Source organism: Anolis sagrei, chromosome 2 (genome assembly GCF_037176765.1).
Source record: "Anolis sagrei isolate rAnoSag1 chromosome 2, rAnoSag1.mat, whole genome shotgun sequence".
NCBI classification, from domain to species: Eukaryota; Metazoa; Chordata; class Lepidosauria; order Squamata; family Dactyloidae; genus Anolis; species Anolis sagrei.
The window spans coordinates 63,819,907-63,840,343 of record NC_090022.1 but is presented as its reverse complement, the minus strand read 5'-3'; the positions used below and the strand labels follow the sequence as shown (position 1 = coordinate 63,840,343).

The 20,437-nt window shown below is 37.3% G+C and overlaps 1 protein-coding gene across 17 annotated transcripts in view; it reads right to left on the bottom strand.

Annotated features, from left to right (window-relative positions):
- IQSEC1 (IQ motif and Sec7 domain ArfGEF 1) overlaps positions 1-20,437 on the bottom strand; it is a 403,878-nt gene that overhangs the window by 6,131 nt on the left and 377,310 nt on the right. For 13 of the 17 annotated variants that reach the window (XM_060765975.2, XM_060765976.2, XM_060765977.2 and 10 more), the window contains 6 exons: positions 19,624-19,749; positions 17,904-18,003; positions 14,813-14,974; positions 12,794-12,970; positions 6,086-6,135; positions 96-4,758 (listed from right to left, as the gene is read on the bottom strand). In XM_060765975.2, the coding sequence (XP_060621958.2) occupies positions 4,174-4,758; positions 6,086-6,135; positions 12,794-12,970; positions 14,813-14,974; positions 17,904-18,003; positions 19,624-19,749 (1,200 nt within the window). In that variant the 3' untranslated portion in view covers positions 96-4,173. Of the gene's footprint in view, positions 1-95; positions 4,759-6,085; positions 6,136-12,793; positions 12,971-14,812; positions 14,975-17,903; positions 18,004-19,623; positions 19,750-20,437 lie in introns of those variants that run through there. The other 4 variants (XM_060765979.2, XM_060765983.2, XM_060765982.2 and 1 more) reach the window with 4 other exon arrangements.

Genomic DNA, 20,437 nt, shown 5'->3' with positions numbered 1-20,437 from the left:
GATTTCCAGGAACGAAGGTGGCATAGTAATTTTATTCATTTCGTATGAAAAAATATAAGTGATAGTAGCAGTTCTACAAAGGATGAGAAACTGAGTGAGTTCAAAGTGATTTATTTGATTTCCCACATAATCACAGTTATAGTTTTACAACGATAAGGTCTGTTACTACTTACAAACAATGCATATTAAAATGAAAGCACTCCTTCCTTCCCAACAGTTACAAAATGGGGCTTGAGCCTCCCATAACAGAAGCTTCTCATGAGCATGATGTTTCTTGAAGTCTTTTAACAGTCTGCATTCAAGACCTAATTCTAACAGTTTAATACAACTCAAAGCTGGGATTAAAGTTCCTAGCAGGAGACAGGTACTGTATGCAACCTGAAAGTGACTGCAGACTTATATTAATACTAATTTACACACTATATACAATTTAGAGAATTCAGTTTTTCCCCTACTTGGTCCTGTTTCCACTACCTCTTTCCCTCCCTCAAATTTGTATCTGATTATTGGTCACTTTTTCCCTTTTAGCTATATACACAATTACTCTTTTTGCAGGCAAGGTGTGATGATATTTAACAACGGAAACAGCAAAATGCATGCTTAATTGCAGGAAACGCACGGCTTTATATGGAACAGCAAGTCAACATGTAGAGAGTCATTGTTTAAATAGCTGCTGACTGTTTTTCAGCTCATTTTAAAATCAAGAAACAAGAGGCTTCTGCTGCATGCAGTGCTTGATGGGAAAATCTTTCTACAATGTTATGCTTGAAGACTTCTTTTTAGCAATACAAGACATGTACATTATATTAGGATTACTTTTTTTTACATTGTTGTACATTTCATTTTTAACTTAAAAAGGATTAAAACAAATACATATTTGACTGTTGTCCCAGAAAAGATATTTTGGCAAGTTGATTTAAACTTTTTTTTTTTCCAGATTGTTGCTTTTATTGAGCCAAATTGTTGACGGGAAGAAAAACACATGGCTCAATAGCATTCTGGACTGATTTAAATTAATAAGAAAAAGGTAACAAAAGCTTTCTACTAACTACCCTTTCCCTTTCTAAATGCAATCATAAACACCATTTCGAGGCTAATTGTAATCACTGTCCTTTTTCCCAAATGAGATGAAACAGACTTTGAACTTTTGCGCTAAGAGGTATCCTGGCACCGTAAATTACTCCAAGAAAAAGTAATGACATTCTTCATCACACTAGAGAAGAAATCAACTTAAAATCCTGTTTCTGCCTCATGCAGGATTTTGGGGTTTGTAGTTTAGTGAGGCTGTTAAAGGCTCCTCCCTGAACTACAGACACCAGAATTCTGCAGAATGCAGAAACCGGATTTTAAGTGGATTTTTCCTCTAGCGTGATGAGGCCATTTTTAGAACAGCATCAATCCCGAAGTCCATAGAAACAAGAGGGGTAAAACCCCACTACTCCACTGCAGCCTCACATGGCCCCCAAATAATCACTAAAGTCAGCTTGCTGAAAATATGGAGAACTTCAGTATGGAGAGAAGGAAATTTAACTGTGTGCCACTGTCATGTTGGTTTTGGGTTCAAAAATTGAATACACATTAGGTGGACATATTTATAGAAAGGAAATCAGGAGAGAGAACTTTCTCAGATCATGTAATTTGCCATGCCCTTTAGATTTGATCCCAGTGCATTGTCTGTATTTATATCTTCTATATACAGACAAAGGAGCACCAACTGTGTTATCCTAAACGGATAAGAAGCTACACACGTAAACTCTTTCATGGGATTACCTGGGGGAATGCATTAATTGGACTAAAAGGATGGGCAACTCATTTCAAAAACATTTTAGATGTGACATCAATTTTTTGAAAACATAACAATTAATGCCTGTGCTTTGAGCTTGGTTCATGCAAAATGTACAGTGACAAGGTAAAAGAAAGGCCCACCACCAGTTGTATCTTTTTTGGGACAACTTATAAATTACAGTTAGACTCTACTATTGGTACAAAGGTCTGAAGAAAAGCCTACATATTTAAATATGTTATCACTTTACTTCAACTAATATCAACAGTAACACTGATATATTTTGCAAATATACAATATGTAGAGTGTAGCTTCAACACTATTAACATTAGATGACATGCAGACAGTTCTATTATCCCTTATAAGAACAAAGCAATTTAAACTGCAAGGAACAGAGCCTCGAGGGGCTGAAACAAGCCCTCTTGGGTCCTCTATACAATTTAGGACAGCCTGGTTGACCATTTAATTTACTTTTATTACTTCCATTTCATATGAAGTTAATTTATAGAAAGAAAAATAAAACAGGGTATTGCACACATAGGAAACAACAGACAGGTTTAAACAGACTAAACTCAATGTGGGCTGAGTTTGTGCCAACTGAGAGTAAACACAAGTACTCATGTTTCAATTTTGCTGGTTGTCATGGTATAATAATCCATAGCAGGGAAAGAGAGAAAGAAAAACCAAACTGGAGACGTTAATAATAACCAATATAAGTAAAGTCATCTTCACACATTACTTCTACATTCAGAAGCAACAGTCTTTTGTTTGTTTTGTTTTGTTTTACCCATCTTTCACTGGAACTTTTTTTCCTCCTCTTCTTTTAAACCACATTCACAATTCTGCTGGTGCAGTTCTGCGGTTCATTTTGTTTCTGCCAGTTAGATGTACAGTCCTTGTGACTGAGGTGGCTCAAAATGCTGAAACTACAAAGTATGCTCCATGTATTTTTTTAAAAAATAGGATTTAGGGATACAAAAAGAATCTCATATGGTTTTGCAAATGACTCATTACAACACATAAGCAACAACAGCACAGTGGGATTTAACGAGATGTCTTGCGACTAACTGGACTATGACAGTTTGAGCATAGACTCAGCCTGCTGAGTGCGGGGTAAAACTAACAGATGTGATGACAAAAATGGCGAGAAAATCCTGTTGCCAGCACATGGCTACATGGAATTACTGTTATAAAAAAGTCTACACTCAATATTAAAATAAGCCTTCAAGTTTCAGATTGCTTTCGTATGGAAAAATGTCTGAACTGCAGTCTATTTTAATTGAGATTACCTAAGGAATTTATGGCAAAGAGGCAATGTGGCTGAAAGGGATGGATGCTTCCTATTTTAAGGTCTGAGATGAATGTTTATGCAAGTATCTTCCATTTTAATCTCCAAGTGTGTTTATTAAAACATATATGAATAGAAAAGAAATGTTGATTGTGTAAGTTCACAGTTATCACAGCCTTTAAAGTGTCTAAGAATCTGAGTAACCACAAAGTAGAGGCAACCTATAATAAAAGTTGCCTCTTGTTGCTACTGTATAGTTACTACATTTTAACGAGTTTGCTTACCTGAAAGAGCAGAGCAGTTGTAATACTGATTAGGTATATTATCAAGTTAATAAAATAAGAATTTGTACAAAGCATTAATTAACGACTTCAGCTAAATGCTATGTTACTTGGCACATTTTGCAATGATTGCTTAGAGATTTTTCCCTCACTCCAGAGAACTTCTAATGAGAATACTGAAATGCCTGGGATTTGTTCTAGTTTTTGGTCTACACTTTCTCACGCTGTTCATCTATTATACTGCCCTTCTATCAGTAAGTGGAATTCCTGGTGACGTATATATTGCTAGCTTTGTGGACTGCAAAAGTTTTTTTCTAAGCATAAATGTTAACTATACAGTGTATATATATATATTTATATTTATATATTTATATATTTATATTATATAAAGTTTACTTACGTACTTTCATCAACCATATGAGGTCTACTTTTTTTGCCCATTGACAATTAAGGAGCAAGAATGCAACACTTGGTTCTATTTCCTACTTTTTTCTTTTTATTCTGAGCAGATTATGTTTTCATTAGGCATTAAAAACTGTCATAGGGATGTAAAAAGGTAGCTTAACGTTTTCAGCAAGCAGCATATTTTCAAGGCTACTGGGGCGGAAAAAAAGAGGGAGAAGGTCACCACTGAGTTCAACAATAGGACCTGGTTAATATGAATAGTTCTATTGAATCCTTAAGGCAAAGGAGTCAAATAAGTTGTTTCTGGCTTGGATTAAAAATATATATATCTCCAGTTTTATAGGCTGCTTTCTGTTTCCAGTAAGTGCCTTTACACCTATGTCTAGAGCTACAATTACGAGCAGGGTATTTTGGTTTTAGACTATTGTGCTGATGCCGCTATGCTTGGACTTAGTACTGGCTGAAGTAGATGGGGGCACGGGTGGTCCGTGGTGGTGTGAAATGTGGGAGGAGTGTGTGGGGTGAGGAGAGGGCAATGAAGGATGGGGACCATGGGAATGCTGTGAGTGGGAGTGGGGCATGTAGGAATGGGGGGCATGAGCTATATGCTGCGAGTGGGACATGTGGTGATACTGATGGGGATGCTGGATATGCTGGGGTGGGTGGTAATGGTGGTGGTGATGATACGGGGGTGGGTTCTGCAAGTGGCAGTACTGGGAATGGTGGGTGTGCACTTGTGCCTGGGTCTGCCCCTCAGCCGGCCCCGTGTGATGCATGGCAGAAGAATGCTGAGAGTGTTGCTGATGTGACATGATGGGAGGTTGCTGAGATTGTTGTGATGGGCCAGGTGCTAGGTGGCCTTGGGAAGGCTTTCCTCTTTTACTACCAAATAAGGACCCTAGTAGTGAGGAAGAATTAGGCATAGTCTGGTGAGGGCGAGATGGACACTCTCGGGTTGATGTAGCTCTTCGGCGCATATGAGGACTGCTAATGATGGACCCCTAAAAAGAAATTAATAGAAAATAAAAATTAAAAAAATCTTAAAATATGTGAAAAAGAAAAAGTTCATAGCGACCACCATGTTTCCTTTAGAAGTTCATATGGATAAACTGTTGTATGAACTAGAGAAGAATCTCTCTCTTTCTCTCTGCCAATTTATCTCTTCAAAGTAAAAGTGGGGAGTTGCCAAACAAGACCCAGTTATAGATATTAGTGATATTTTTTAAAAAAAGAAAATGAAACTATTAGGCAATAAAAGGTAATCCCTAATCAGTGATATAAAACCTTTGATGTTATTTTAAGCTTTTTAAAAAATAAATAAATATATATTATAGTCTTGTGGTGTGTTTCCCCCCTCTCAAGACTGATGTACAAACAGGTACATTGAATTAAAGTGAAGTCATTGGCATGGTTTTCAGGCTGACTCCCCCCTAAGATTAAAACTTAGCCTCTTCTGTTTGGAATATCAGGAAAGAAATGTTCAGATGGTATTCCTCTTCAATCTCTTTCTCAAGGTTTTGTGCACTTGTATGCATCTCCTGACCTACAGCCCCGTGTTTCCAACTATTTAGTCTTCAACTACTGAGGATACTTTTATTTTCTTTACAGACAACTTAGAGGGACATAAGCAATGGTGAGGCATCATGTACTAGATGTAGACTATAGTCTACCTAATTCAAACACACACACATACGCACGACACATACACACAGGTGCACGCACACACACAAAAATCTGCAGGCTGAATTCAAAGACATGAACAGTATATAAATGGTTTGAAGATGAATGAAATCTCATGAAATCCACATTGAATTCATCCGTCTTATTTGTTTTTTATTCCCATGCCCTACCTATGCAATTCCATGGTGTCATGACTGCATACATTTCACAATTTAACTGTAAAATAAGCAATGTGAATGGCTGAGCATGAAGTCAATAGTTAGGTTAAATATCAAACAGCACCAACAGTGTACTGTGTATCACTGGGCCTTTAAGCAGGGACCAGGCTGAAATGGTGGCAAGAGGCACATCATATTCATTTAACCATGCTTGCAGGAACAGAAGGGGACGAGGTTAGCTGAAATCAAAATAATCGAAATAATAATAATAAAAAATGTGCTTGATCTAAAGCAAGCCAGAAGTAGTGGTAGTAGTAGTGTTGCTGTTGTTTTTAAAATGTTAAAAAATATAAAGTGAGTAGCATTGGCATGCATTTTATCTGAGGCAGGCAGGTTGTATGTTAGAAGAAAAAAGAGCAAAAAATGTATATAAAAGAAAGGTTTGAAATGCACATCACATCCAGCTAGACATCCGTAACTTCCTACTTACTTCCATATTGCTGTCTAGCGATCCTGCACTGCTGCGTCGCCCACGCTTGCCTGCCCAGGACATGCAATACCATAGATTAGAGACTGAGACAAGACCGGGGTGATAAAGAGCCGCCTTCTTGGATTCACTGTAGGATCCGCTCTCTAGGGAGGGCTTGGAGATTAACTCGTTGTGACAGCAAAGGAACCACGATGGGAGCAGAACATGCTTAAAAGTGCAATCCTATGGATGTTGACCCAGAAGGAACTGCCACTGTGTTCAGTGGTCCCTTGCTCTCAAGTAGGCATGCTTTTAGGAATGTTGTGTAAAAATGTCATTCATGTCCCATTGAACTGAAGGGGGAAATTCCCATTCTTTTTAATAATGCTGGATCCAGACTTTGTCATACCTAGAGAAGTTTCAGTGAGGTGTATGGAACTTCAGGTAGTGACAACTAAGTCCCACTTAAGATCTACTCCAAGTATGATTTCATTTGGATCCAAGTAGTACTTCAGAAAAAGATGTTATTACTAATTTGATTGAATCTTTTTAATATGTAGTTTTTATACATATTTAATGTGTATATATAACTGCAATATATATGTTCCAACTAGCAGATTTTGTTCTCTATATATTTTGTACTATGTAACGTTTATGAAATGATGGGATTTTAATAATAATGACTTTTTCAAGAATTTAAAACCTCTACAATTATATGTTTCTCAAAAAAACCTTTTAAAATATTTAGGTACAGGATCTCTGAAAGTGGGGTGGGAATTTCATAATTATTTCCATGTTTTGCTACTGTGAAATTATGATTATGTGTGGTACAATAGTGGATTTCATATAATCTTCTTTCATGAAAACATAAACTAAACTTAATTTTATATAGAAAATATAAACGAATATCATAGTTATGGCTAGATTTTGTTTGTTAACTGTGCAGTGCTTAAACATTGACCCATATCCTCAATTGCCTAGTGACTGATTTCTCTGAGTCCAATTTTCATAAAGATGGGTTGTGAGATCAAATGCCATATCCTATGTGTAATGAAATGAGAATATGAGTAGCTAAATTAGAAGAAAATACTCTGCGTTTGGAATGCTGAATCCTCAGATATATGTTTTGAGCACTTTTACTGGTGTAACAGGAAATACATTTAATATATAACTTCTGTCCTTAAAAATCAGAAGTGATTTGTCTTTCTAATGACTAAGATGCTTCAGAGTGGTCAAAACAAAATGAATGAAGTTGCTCCAGAATTAGGTTAGCAAGACTTTCATGATCACATTTACTTTACAATTGAGAGTTATCTAATGTAACATTAGTACAAAAAATACTAGTACTGTTCCAATAGTTGTGCAAGCACTAGTGGAACATCTAGCACCAGCAAAATAGATTTTGATGAAATCGTAATGAGTTGTGAAAGTATTTGTGCAGGTGCAGTCAAAGTATTTGATCTGACACATGCACAAGGAAAAACGGTTTCTGCAAGTGGTACAAGCTTTGTGCTGGCAGAATGACACCATTGGATATGGCCCACTGTTCATTATGGATACAGTGTTTCTTATTTCCCTGCCTGTTAATTTTCTCCCAATATTCTAACAATACAGTCAGCTCCTTAAACAATGCAGCTCTTTATCAGTATCCTGTTTCTAAAATTCCTTCCCTAATATTCTGTAGAGGAGTTTATATTTAAAGAGTGATTATGTTGAAACAGCATTGGTGGGAGCAATGTTTCTTCTGCACTATACTTAAAAGCTGCAATAAATCAAAGACGATATCATTGGATGTGTTTTCTCATGGGAAGATTATACTTCCTGGACCTATTTAAAACTTTTTGGTAAGAAATACATATCATGTGTTCTAGCCACTTCAAGAAGAGGCTGCTAGATCCAGTATCATATAACAGTTTAAGCCTTGGAATAGTAGTTTGGGAGACAAAGATTCAGATCGCTGCTCAGCCATTAAATTCCTCTGGGTGAACTTGGGCAAGTCATACTCTCCAGTCTTAAGACCTCCTCTGAATAAATATTGCCAAGAAAAAGCCACAGAGATTCACCTTAGGGTCACTATAAGTTGAAAACAAAAAGAAAACAATATCTGAAGCTGGCACGATACCGTAAAATAGCTAGATCCTGTGGACAAATGATTCTGAATTGTTCAAATAAATTTAGGAAAATCACTTTGAAATGGGTCAATTGAGATTTGGGTATGGCATAGGTATGTATTGGTATCACAACCTCAGACCTTTTCCCCCCAGAAGGAAGCACCTTGATGTTCAGTGAGGTTTATTCTTAGTAAACCTTAGGTACACAGTATTGTAGACTTGAAATCCTGAGTCAAATACCCAAACTGTGAAAGTTGGCTTGAGTCTTACTAAAAATTCTCATATATATATGTGTGGGTGTGTGTGTATGTGTCAGTTCAAGGTTTATAATACCCAAAATAATTGGTTATTATTTTGTGGAAATAACAACAACAACATTTTATTTCTAGACACACACTCTCCTCAGAAGGGGTCAGGGAAGTATGATGAACAATACTCATTGGTTGCCATCTACAAATATTAGTTTTTCAATTATTCTTTTCTGACTCCCTGGGCATGAAAAGTCTGAATTTCAGAATTACTGAGCTGCCAACCCATGTCATTAAACTGGGGCAAGTGCTTTAATTTTAATGAGCAAGATGTTTGTCTCCCAAACAAATGGAGCTGAGCTTATTTTGCAAGTAAATATGTCTACGATCACTTCCTCAGGCCAACTGATAAAATCTCCTTTAAACCAATTCTGATGTCCATGTTTTAGGGGAACAGTTTTCAGTTCCTGATGATGTTAACATGACAACTATTGTTAACAAATTAACAGTTTAAGACATTTCTTCTGCTAATTGCTGTTAACACATTAATGTGATAACAAAAAGAAAAACAAAATACTCTAATAGTGTGCAGTCATTGTGATGAAAGCAAAGTTCATCGAACTAGACAATACAATGCAAGTGGCTTCAACAACAAATGGCGAGGTCTCTCCAATGTTCACCTTTAAGGTGTATCTACTCCCAGAGAATCTTCTAAGCATTTCACATCAGTGGGAGGCCATATTTAAGAGTACATGCGACACCTTTTGATGTGGCACTGCAATTCTGGATCTATACTGTCTACAAAAGCTGGCCAGGATACACAGTTTACTTGAGGAAAGTAGCAAAGATTTTCATGCTTATTAAGTAGAGGATTTTGGCAGGAATCTTTTTGATTGTAGACACAGATTTAAGCAAAAAAAAAAAAAGCCAGTACTCAAAGGCGTCATCCTTCTATTGGAGGAGCTAGCTTCCCTTTGGGAATGGCATACCCCTTCATTTTCTTAGAACCTGTTTCCATGAGTTGGGAATATATTTGAAACATATAGGCTATGAAGTAGGCTATGAAAAAACTCTTGGTATTACTGCAGGTGGAGTGCTATGTTTAACTCAGAGTTTTGTTCCTTGGAATTCTCATATGTGGAATTGGGTGGGAAATATATGGTCCTCCAGTTAGGGAGCTTGTAAGTTCCCTATTCTTCCTAAAGTATGGTAAAAAGTTGCCTGATTCAGACAGATATTGCTGATTCAATTTTGTTCACAAAGGCACTTGGAAAATGAATTAAATTATATTAAGTACATATATTATGTAGCTATTTATTTGTCATCCTTTGAGAGAGAAAAACATATAACTTGGGCCAACAGCAGAATGATAAATCCCAGAACCCCCTCCTCTGCTCAATTAATCTCATTCGAAAGCTATCTAAATACCAAGTCAGAATCCTCTTGAGGTAGTCTAACACTTTATCCAAGCCTGTGTACAGAGATTCCCACTAATTCCATACACAAGCAGTTTCCCAGTAGTACAAAGCCAATGTCGCTTGTGCTTGATCCCTAGGTGCAGGCTCTGTCCTTGCCATACCCTTGAGTGTTTACACTAGTGAAGTATACAGTCCGCAGATGCATAGTATGATACTGGTTCAAACTTACCCCCCAAAGCAAAGAGAACTACTGCCACCACTACCATCACACCATACTATCACATTTGATTACTGGGTCCCAGTGTGGTGGAATGGGATTCTGCATTAGAACCAGAGAGACATAGAGTCAAATCCCTACTTGGCCATAAAACTACTCAGATTTGATATAATGACCTGCCCTGATATAATTAGTGTAGTGGATTCGAGACAAGAATTGTGCCAATTCCTCCTTTCCTACTTACAATTCTAATTACCCTGCATTGTTTTATGGGAAACTCTTTAAATAGTGGTTGCTTTCCATGTGATTTACAGCTCTAATTTTCCATGGTTCTAAATAGCACAGGGAATGTTCGTTGTTGCAGTCATGAGAAGGCATAACGCTAAATGTTTTATCAAGTTACCAAGGAATGTCCCTATCTGTAGTTATGTGAAAAAGAGGATATACGTTGAACCTGTTTCTCTTCCTCCTTCTGTATTCCACAGCAGAGCACTACTACAGTTCCTTTTTAAATAGATTCTCATACTATAATATTTATGATCTCTTATGCAAACACTTTCGAATTCATTGCAATGAGGGACAGTTAAAATCCAATATTTTGTAGAAGATGTCATGTCCTTCAATTTCTGGGTTGATTCAATGATCAGAATTCACGCAGAAGTATATGAATTTGATTCATGGGATAATCTTTGTCATATTAATCATTGACATCCATGATTTCAACAGTATTTGTCATCACATGAAGGATTTTTTCCTCCTTTGGACCAGAAACTACACAGATAAACCTTTCTCTTGGAGCACTTTTGATATGTTTGAACCCAAGGATCACTTAAAAGCATCTTATATGTCCTGATTCTTCTTGTACTTTGGCAATAACTAAATAAACAATAATTTTGAAGGTCCTCGTGCATTGTAGTCACACATATCTGTCTGTATTTGTGTATTTTTAAAATCTACTGCACTGCACAAGTCCAAACAGAAACTTTCCATAATTGTAAGTAGATAAAATAAGTAAAATTAAGTTTAGCTGGGTTTAACACATCCATTGCTTAAACCCTTCAGACTAATGCCTATATTCAGATACAAAAAATAAGCTTCAGTGATGACTATACTAACAGAAGGCATGTGTTGTGGATATATGAAATGTTTCATGATCATGAACACTCATTTTGTTTATTGCAAAGAATGCTGCAAATGAATCTATCTACATGACAATGTCTGAAACAAGGGAATGCAAGCTCCTAGTAAGATGGAAAGGGTTAATTATAATAAAGGATAAGTATATTAGTAAAACTTCAGTTTCTAAGAATGAATGTTGCAATTCTCAATGAAAAACCAAAACCAAAAAGTGAAACCATTCTTACACGGAACTAAATAACGATGATTGAGACCTCATCCAAAGACTAGTCAAGTACGAAGGTTTTTAAAATATATATATAATCCTACAATTAGTTCAGTGAATCTTTACATAGGTGTTCTATGCAAAAGATAACTGAGCGAGCCCCAAAATCTTTTATACGAGAGCAGAGCAGATAGGCAAAGACATATTGCTAAACTGAAGATTAATTCATTTAGTAAAAACAAAATTGCTTATAGTTCTATTTGCATATATACAGCCTACTGCTTTCTGTATATCTTAAATGTTTAAACTAGCATTATTAAATCAACCGTATTATATTTTAATAAAATAGCTATACTGCATTTTATACACTAGCCAAAATGCTAAATATGGTGAAAGGTAGACGAAATTATTTATTTGCTATTATTATATTATACCTCAGTGTGGGATGCATGGTGCTAACAGCACAGCGGTACTACTAACAGTAGCAGAAACTAATTGCATATATCCAATATTCTGTACATAGGGCTGAAATGTCCTGCTTAACATTCAGAATACACCAGGGCATTGATTTTCAATCATATCGACAGAGAGATTTCTCTAAATTCTTCACACATAGATGAAATGTAGTGCGTGAACATTAAAATGCATATATTCCAAAACTAGATACATAGACTCTATTCCCCCCCCGATGAGAAATGTAAAAATTCTCCTTGTCATCCAGATCACCTCAAATTATAGGCCCCAAAGCAGTGGTGAAACTACTATTTTGCCAAAATGGTTTATTTCCCATTATGTTGGCAATAGTAGTGTAGTTATACATAAGCCACGGTTTCAGCAAGATCTATTCTATATCGTGAGCAATGCGATAAAGTACCATCAGTCACACAGCAATGTCTGGTTTATGTTTCTATAGATAGAATTTAGCAGGCTTCACTCAATTTCATTCATCAGTATACTACACAGATACACATAAGCACAAAATGCACAAGAAGCAGCCAATACACAATGATTTTGGTGGGTATTTTTCCTAATGACATTAATATAGGGGGGAAATAACAAGAAAAGGAAGCAAAGCTAAGATTACTCCTAGCATCATACTTAGCATTACTTAACTGTTACTCTACTACAAACTTACAATTTTCCTCTGTCTTCTTTCTCCTTTAAAAGTATATATAGAAAGCTACAACAGTTCAATATTTACAAATTGATTTTTTAAATATAGCAGATGGGAAAAAAGAAAAAAAACATATACTACTAACAATAACAAATTCATATTTTTACATCCCCAGGATACATTTTAGACTATCATGTACACATATACATTTTAAAGACACACATATATGAGACTTCATGGTATATCGTCACCTGACAGAGAAAAACATGGGAAGCTTACCTGCTTCCGAGAGGTCTCTGAGAGAGCTGCTAAGGGCACTCCGTTTAAGCCCCTCTCCAGTGGCATAACTGTCGTCAAGGCAGGCTCTGTTCAGAGCTCCACCGCCAGACTCCTTCTTGAGGCTAGAGCACTGAGACATGCTTGGCCGCACCACACCTTTCTGTTTTTCTAGTTCGGCTGATGGAAGGGAAGGAAAAGGCCAAAAACCAGTTACACAACGTGGTCCTACTGCATGTATGGTTTAGGATTTCTCACTGCACTCTATTGGCTTGCTCAAATTGTAACTGGAGTGTGTATGCAATACCTTTGGATGGTACATCTTGAGAGGGCAGATATTCCAATGCTGATCCGGTGTGGGCTACTCTGGATCAGCATTGGGGTAACTACACTGTCAGCCCTCGAGCATGACAGCTGCACCAAAAGTTGCAAGCTGGCCTGGTGGCTACCTGAACAAGCAACAGCAAAACTTGCCCCCCTCTAACTAACCTTAGTGGTGCCAGGTGGGCACCAAAACAGAGAGAAACTCTCCTTGGTGAATGTAATAACACTATCCAGTATGCTGGAGAAATGGAGGAGGGAGGGGTTTTCCGTGGTATGTTGGGTAGTGTCATTCCAGGTGCCAAGGAGAGTCCTTCTCCATTTTGGTGTCCACCTGGCACTATTAAAGTAAGTTATAGGGGGGCAAGGCAGGGCGATCCCCTTTCCTGGGCACCCTGAACCTGGGGAAGATGGGATGTTCCTGATTAGATGGCCCAAAAGCACCCTTGGCCCATGTTACTGCCGGATCAGTTCTGTGCATAGTATAATGATCATGGAGCTGATTCAGCTCCTCGCTGCATTAAAAAGTTTGTTCATCAACAGCTATATTGAGAGCAAATGGAGGGCTTTTTGAAATAAGCATCTGGACAGATAAAAACGCTCTGTTAACAGAAAGGTGTTGCAACCTAGTGACTGTGGCACACAGGAAATGCTTGAGTGTAGAGGATGTTTTCTGTGAATAGATCCATCCTTATTCATTTCAATGGGGAATTGTCCAGGTATTTTTTTTACAAGTGAACAAGAAATGTCCACAAAGCATGACTTTCAATATGAGCTAGCATCCAGAAGCCAACAAATATTTGGTTACTACTGATTTTGCTACTGTTTCCTTTGTGTTAATAATAATTTTATGTGGCCTCTATTCTGACTTATGCCAACCTATCAAAGGATTTTTTTGTTGGCAAGATTTATTCAGAAGTTCGCCACTGCCTCCTTTGAATATATTTCGACAGCACCTGGTATTCCTTGGTGATCTCCCTTCCAAGTACTAACCAGAATTGAACCTGCATAGATTCTGAGATCAGGCTGGATCTGGTATGTTCTGGATAATTAGTGATTTTATTTTTTTGTACGTGAGAAGATAATAAAAAACCTATTAAAACAGGAGAGTATTATCTGAAAGTTGTACCAACTAAAATATCAATGCTGCCTCTTTCCTGCTATGGTTTCCCTACAAGCCTATGGAGGCCTGGAAAGTTGCCACATATATTCATATCACATGAGTTGATTAGTGTAGACATTTTCCAAATTAAATGGAACGATATTAAATGACAGGGAAGCAGCCAGTTGCAAAATTAAAAGTGGGTTCAGAGTGGTTTGAGAGTTGGGCACTGGCAGCCCACAGTTCAATTCCACACTTCGCCATTAAAAAACCCATAGGTGACTTTGGGCATGTTAGTCTTTCCCAGCCTCAGAGAAAGGTAAAGGCAAACCTCTTGATGAACACATCTTGGCAAAAAAAACCCAAACAAACAAAAAACAAAAAACAAACCCTGATGGGTCTACCTTAGGGTTATCATAAGTCCAAAATTACTTGAAGGCACACAATAACACTTTAGAAATACAGTTTTTTGAAATGTTGTATACAATTCAAATAATTCTTCTTGGGCTAATTTTAATGTGAAAAAATAATATTTTAAAATATATTTACCCATAATAATGGATTTTAAGCATTCTACTATTGTGTACCTTTGTACTTACATTCTATTCTGTGCTTTTCCATTTCTTGGACTTCTGCAATAGACTCCCTCAGATCATCTGTAAATTTTTTTCTATCCTGGGGATTTGGTGCATTGAAATTTATAAGAACTTTTGTATCTGCTCCTGGAACAGCTGATGTGAGTCGTATGCCATTTGGATAATCTAGGAGTCATAAAAGAGAAACATTTATATTTTATTTCATGATATATTTATCTCAAACTGTGAAAGAGATGCATCTCAACAAAGGTTTCCATTTCCATATCAACGTTTCCTCACTTTGCCTCAAATGAATATAAGATCTTATGGAACACTGAATCAGAACTATAATTAAAATTTAATAAAGATAAACCCTCCTCTCTACCCATAGCTGAAACGCTGTAAAGAAACAATGTGTGTGTGCATGCACACATGTGCAAATTACAGATGAATCCAATGCGCCCAGGGACAATAATATATAATCATAATACAGAGGAGGCTTCTAAGGAATAACAGGAGCACTAAGTATCAGTCATCCAAAAGAGTTGTGGTTGTGGTGGTTATAAGTATACGCACTGGGTAAAAATAAGTATTACAGCCAAATTCCACTAGATACAATTCTACCAGTGGCAATGAGCCCTCCTCCTACACCTCTAGTTCCAGCGTGTCCTCAATATCTGCTACAGAGGGCTGCAAATTTTTAAAGCTAATTTAAAATGTTTACTTGTTACCTTTTATAAATTTCAAGTATTTTGAGCTGATACGCACCCAATTATATCACAATATAATTAAAATATAATTAAAATAATAAAACCTAGATAAAATTAACAAAATCCTAGAATTCACAAAACAGAAATGTCTTTCCCAGGTCAATGTGTCTCAAAAGGATTAGATGGCCATGAAAAATGAAACAGAGAGCTCCAATTTGTGGACTTGCTTTACCAAGTTGACTTGATGGCAAATGATAACAAATTACTAAGATACATCTTATTCACCATCTGGTCTTTTCTCCTTTTGGGATAGGGAATATTCATCTGCACAACTGAAAGACACAGATGCATGGGCTTGTTCCTGGGGTTATTTGGGGCACTGATTCCAGGCCCGAGGTGGTGCAATGGATTGAGCTGGCAGGACTGCTGATCAAGAGGTCAGCGGTTCGAATCTGGGGAGAGTGGGTTGAGCTTCTTCTGTCAGCTCCAGCCCCCCATATGGGGACATGAGAGAAGCCTCCCACAAGGATGGTAAAACATCAAACATCTCTGCATTCCCTGGACAACGTCCTTACAGATGGACAATTCTCTCACACCAGAAGCGATTTGCAGTTTCTCAAGTCGCTCCTGACACATACAAAAAATGGCAGGGTCATAGTATGAGGGTAGAATCTACTGCAATTTAAACAGAGAGGCTGATAAACTCAAGAATAATCAAATAATATGACAATTCAGGTGGGCCTGCCTGAACACAGTGCCATTATGTTTGGACTAGTTTTTCTTCCCAGCAACACTCCTTCGCACCATACAGCAGGAGTGTCAAACTCATTTTCACCAAGGACCACATCAGTCTTATGGTTGACTTCAAAAGGCCGTTTTTGTCTTCGAAAGACTGTATCAATGTAACTATGTTACCCTGGCATTGAAAGACTTGCGGGTCACATAAAATGACGTGTTGGGTCAGAGTTGGCCTGCAAGCATTGCATTTGAAACCTGTGCTATATAGGATGCTACTTGAGAAGGATACCAATATTCAGACAGCAGGAAGGCTTTAGACATTAATCCCTTAAAATAAGTCACTGAATGCAGAATGTTTGATCTTACTGTGGTTATTTATATATGTATTTTTAAACCAATCAGTTAAGCTAACTGCAGTCTATACTGATCATTTCAATTTCTCAAGAAATATCTTCTTGTAAGTTTAACAAACCTAATACTCCTGCCACTATTCCTATATCTTCAGCAGACTGTGGGGGAAAGTAACACAATTTGTCATCTGTTCTAGGAAGTATTGAAAGTCTTCTGAGACTAATTGTCTATCAGCAAGACAAAAAGCCACAAAAGAATCAATGCATATAGTATATAAAAATATGAAATCTACAGATGAGTTTCTGAGTGTTTATTTAGTTCAATTCTCAGGAAGGGACAAGAAAAAGAAATCCAAAAGACGTTTAAAGGGCTTGGATTCAGCAGGGAAAGGCAGTTAGTGAACACATTTTCATTGTTACTAAGTCTCCAGTGAAAAGAAACTGCCAACTTTCAAGTTTTTAATATGGCTCGCTCTTTTAAAGAAGTGAAACTATCTATTTTGCAATTTCCCCATGGCCCACGAATGCACTGGAGATAAATACTTTATTTCCTTTCCTGAAATTAACTGATGCCCAAAATATGTTTTATCTTGCATTCTTCATTGCCAATCTTTTCCATCACCTTGCCAACTTCTAAAACGAATGCCTTTGCTCTAATTGACACAATCCTCAGAAGGTATGTGATAAATTCCATTGCTTGGAAAAATGTTGAATGTGACAGCTGCAACATGCAGATATGCTGGGAAGGGATGGTTGTGCCTCGTTGCTTTCCTAATAATGGCTCTGCATTACTTTTAAGAAAACTGCTGAGAAGGCAGGAAACCAGGAAGAAAGACGCAACAGAGGTTGTGTTGAACTAAACTCCCTCCCCCCCCCCGCCCCCAATCACCTGCCTGTGTCACTACGCATAATACTTTCATAAAGTTCATTTTGCTGAGATGTCGTTTTCAACCACATTTTACACATATTTTTAGAATGTTCTTTTCAACTTTGTGGTCACTTATCTTACAAATTCTAATTTCAAATATTCATTTTTAAAGCAAGAGCAGTCAAGCAGAGTCTTGATTCTGCATGCATCAGAGGTAAAGATATGCCATTCATCACATTTTACATTGGTACCAATCACAGTTTGATCATGAGCTAGATCACAGCTTTGAGGCCAAATTGAAGTGTTGTTAAGGGGGGAAAACATCATCATCGGCAGCCAAATAATAGAGTAGAATCAAGCATTAATCTCCTGCTTCCTGAAGTAAGGCTAAAGAAATGATCTGTGCTCATTTATTCCTGACTTCTATGAAAAGCTAAAAATAAACTTACACTGGTTCTCAAAGAGAAGGACCTGCATTCCATAGAGGGAAAATGACTGTCGAAAACTATATGTGACCGAGTTCTTCTTCTTTTGGAAGATCTTGGTGACCTAAAAATATCAGCAGGTTAAAAAAAATCGAAGTATTAGCTATAACTAGGATTTATTATTTGCTTTAACTGGGATTTCAGCTTTCATATAAAAACATTTTCAACATCACACCAAAAACCATCTTAATAATGTATTCTGTCTACAATACCATAAATGCATAGTAAGACATAGGCATAAATAATATGTCTATTTATATAAAAATGCTCTGTGCGTAATGAGTACCTTAAAAACAAAAGAACCAATGAACGAAATCACACCAAATTTGGCAACAAAACATCTCACAACACAAGGAGTGACCATCACTCAAAAATTATGATTTTGTCATTCAGGAGTTGTAGTTGCTGGGATTTATAGTTCACCTACAATCAAAGAGCACTCTGAACCCCACAAACGAGAGAATTGGGGCAAACTTTTCACACAGAAGCCCCATGACCAACAAAAAATACTTAAGGCCATCCAGTCCAACTCCCTTCACCAGGGCAAGAAAACGTAATTAAAGCCCTCCTGACAAAGAGCCATCCAGCCATAGAGTGATTCACACACACACAGATATAGTATCATAGATTTGAAAGGGACTCCGAAAGAAGGACAATTATATGTTGCATATTCCAGAGTAGGCAAACCAGACAATCTCCACATGACAAGAAACAGCAAGAAATATTGTTTACCCTCAAACATAAAGAAATTACAGATATTAGAAACCAACACTTTCCATTACTTTATTTTCCAGATCACCAGTCTGGGCCACAGCAACGCGTGGCAGGGGACGGCTAGTTTTTTCTAAAATAGGACCAGTCACCATGTCTTCTCTAACACTTGAAATGCACATCATTATTTCTTATGGGGCACTTTCAGTTAGAAAGCCCCCGGTGGCACAATGGGTTAAACTCTTGTGCTGGCAAAACTGCTGACCAAAAAGTTGGCTGTTCAAATCCGGGAAGTGGGGTGAGCTCCCATCTGTCAGCTCCAGCTTCTCATGTGGGGACATGAAAGAAGCTTCCCACAGGATGGTAAAACATAGAGGCATCCCTTACAGATGGTCAATTCTCTCACACCAGTAATGACTTGCAGTTTCTCAAGTCGCTCCTGACACAAAAAGAGTGAGAAATGTCACCAGGCAATTGCTGCCCATCTCAAATTTGTTAATTGAAGTTCCTTCACTGCTTGATCTGTTAGCAAATCTCTTTCTACTAAATGAAAGACTGTGACCTAAGGTTTCCTTACATTCCTTTCTGGACATTTCATAAAGCCTTTGCTCACTTTATTGAAAGATTTATGTGTTTATTTTTCAGCCAGCACTAATATGGTTATTTTTCACAGGCTTTATTGGGAATCCAGCCCATAAAAGAGCCAACAGCCAGGATTTCATCTTTCAGAACAAAAAGGCGTCTATGCCTCCAGGCCTGGCTTGGTGGATGAGAGTCAGGAACTGGAGATGATATATATGCAGCTATAGCTAGGCATGCAGGGTCCCACCCACTTAGGCATAAACACAGAAACTGACTTCTGCAAACACAGTGCCTCTAGCTGCATTGATTTATCTGCATTTAAGGCCTTTTGCCCAACAGACTCTCTCCAGTACTATAATATGCTATAAAAATATGCCTGTTGGACACATACCACAAGGAGATCGTTAAATAAAAATATTTCTCGCTGATGTAATCCAAGCTTCTGGGGTTTATTTGGATCTGGAACTTCAAAAAGCCTGCAGTAGCAAACAAGTCTTCGGTGGGGGAGGGAGAGAACCTGTGGGACGAAGATAAAGGAAAATGCTGATCTTAGATAATAAAATGTATATTATATAGTTTCACCACAACAGAGAAGAAACAAAATTAGAATGTTGTAAATAAAAGAAATCCCTTTAGCGAAGGAATCTTTTCATCAATCTTTCTGAGCACTGGTTGGGATTTTACCTTCTTTTTTGTGAGGTTTATTTATTGATATCAACCTTTTATATTACTTTTTGAAATGTTTTGCCCAAGTTTGAGTATGGTCTCCCCTATTCTTACAAGCTGTTTCTCCTGTACTACCAGACCCTCCTTTTGTTGGTCTATGACAGATACTTTGCAAGGATTATGGCCCTGTACTTGAGGGTCAATATGAATTTTCCTATATGCTTTACACTAAAAGGAAGGGACCATGGACTGCACACAATTGCATGACCAAACAAAAAGTGGAACTTTAATAGTTTTCAATACAATTACATTTCTATCATAATATTTTCTTGTTTTCTTTATCCTCAGTGCACACCAAATGCAAAAACAATTTCACTTCTTATTAAACAATTATTAAGTTGATCAGCTTCATTTGATAGGCCACAAATACAGCTAAAAATCTCCCAATCAGCCACTGTGTTGGTATATGTGGTATAAAGGGGTTACAATAAGGAAAGTTTTTGGAGGGATTTTAGACTTTGTTGATCAACTTTCCTATT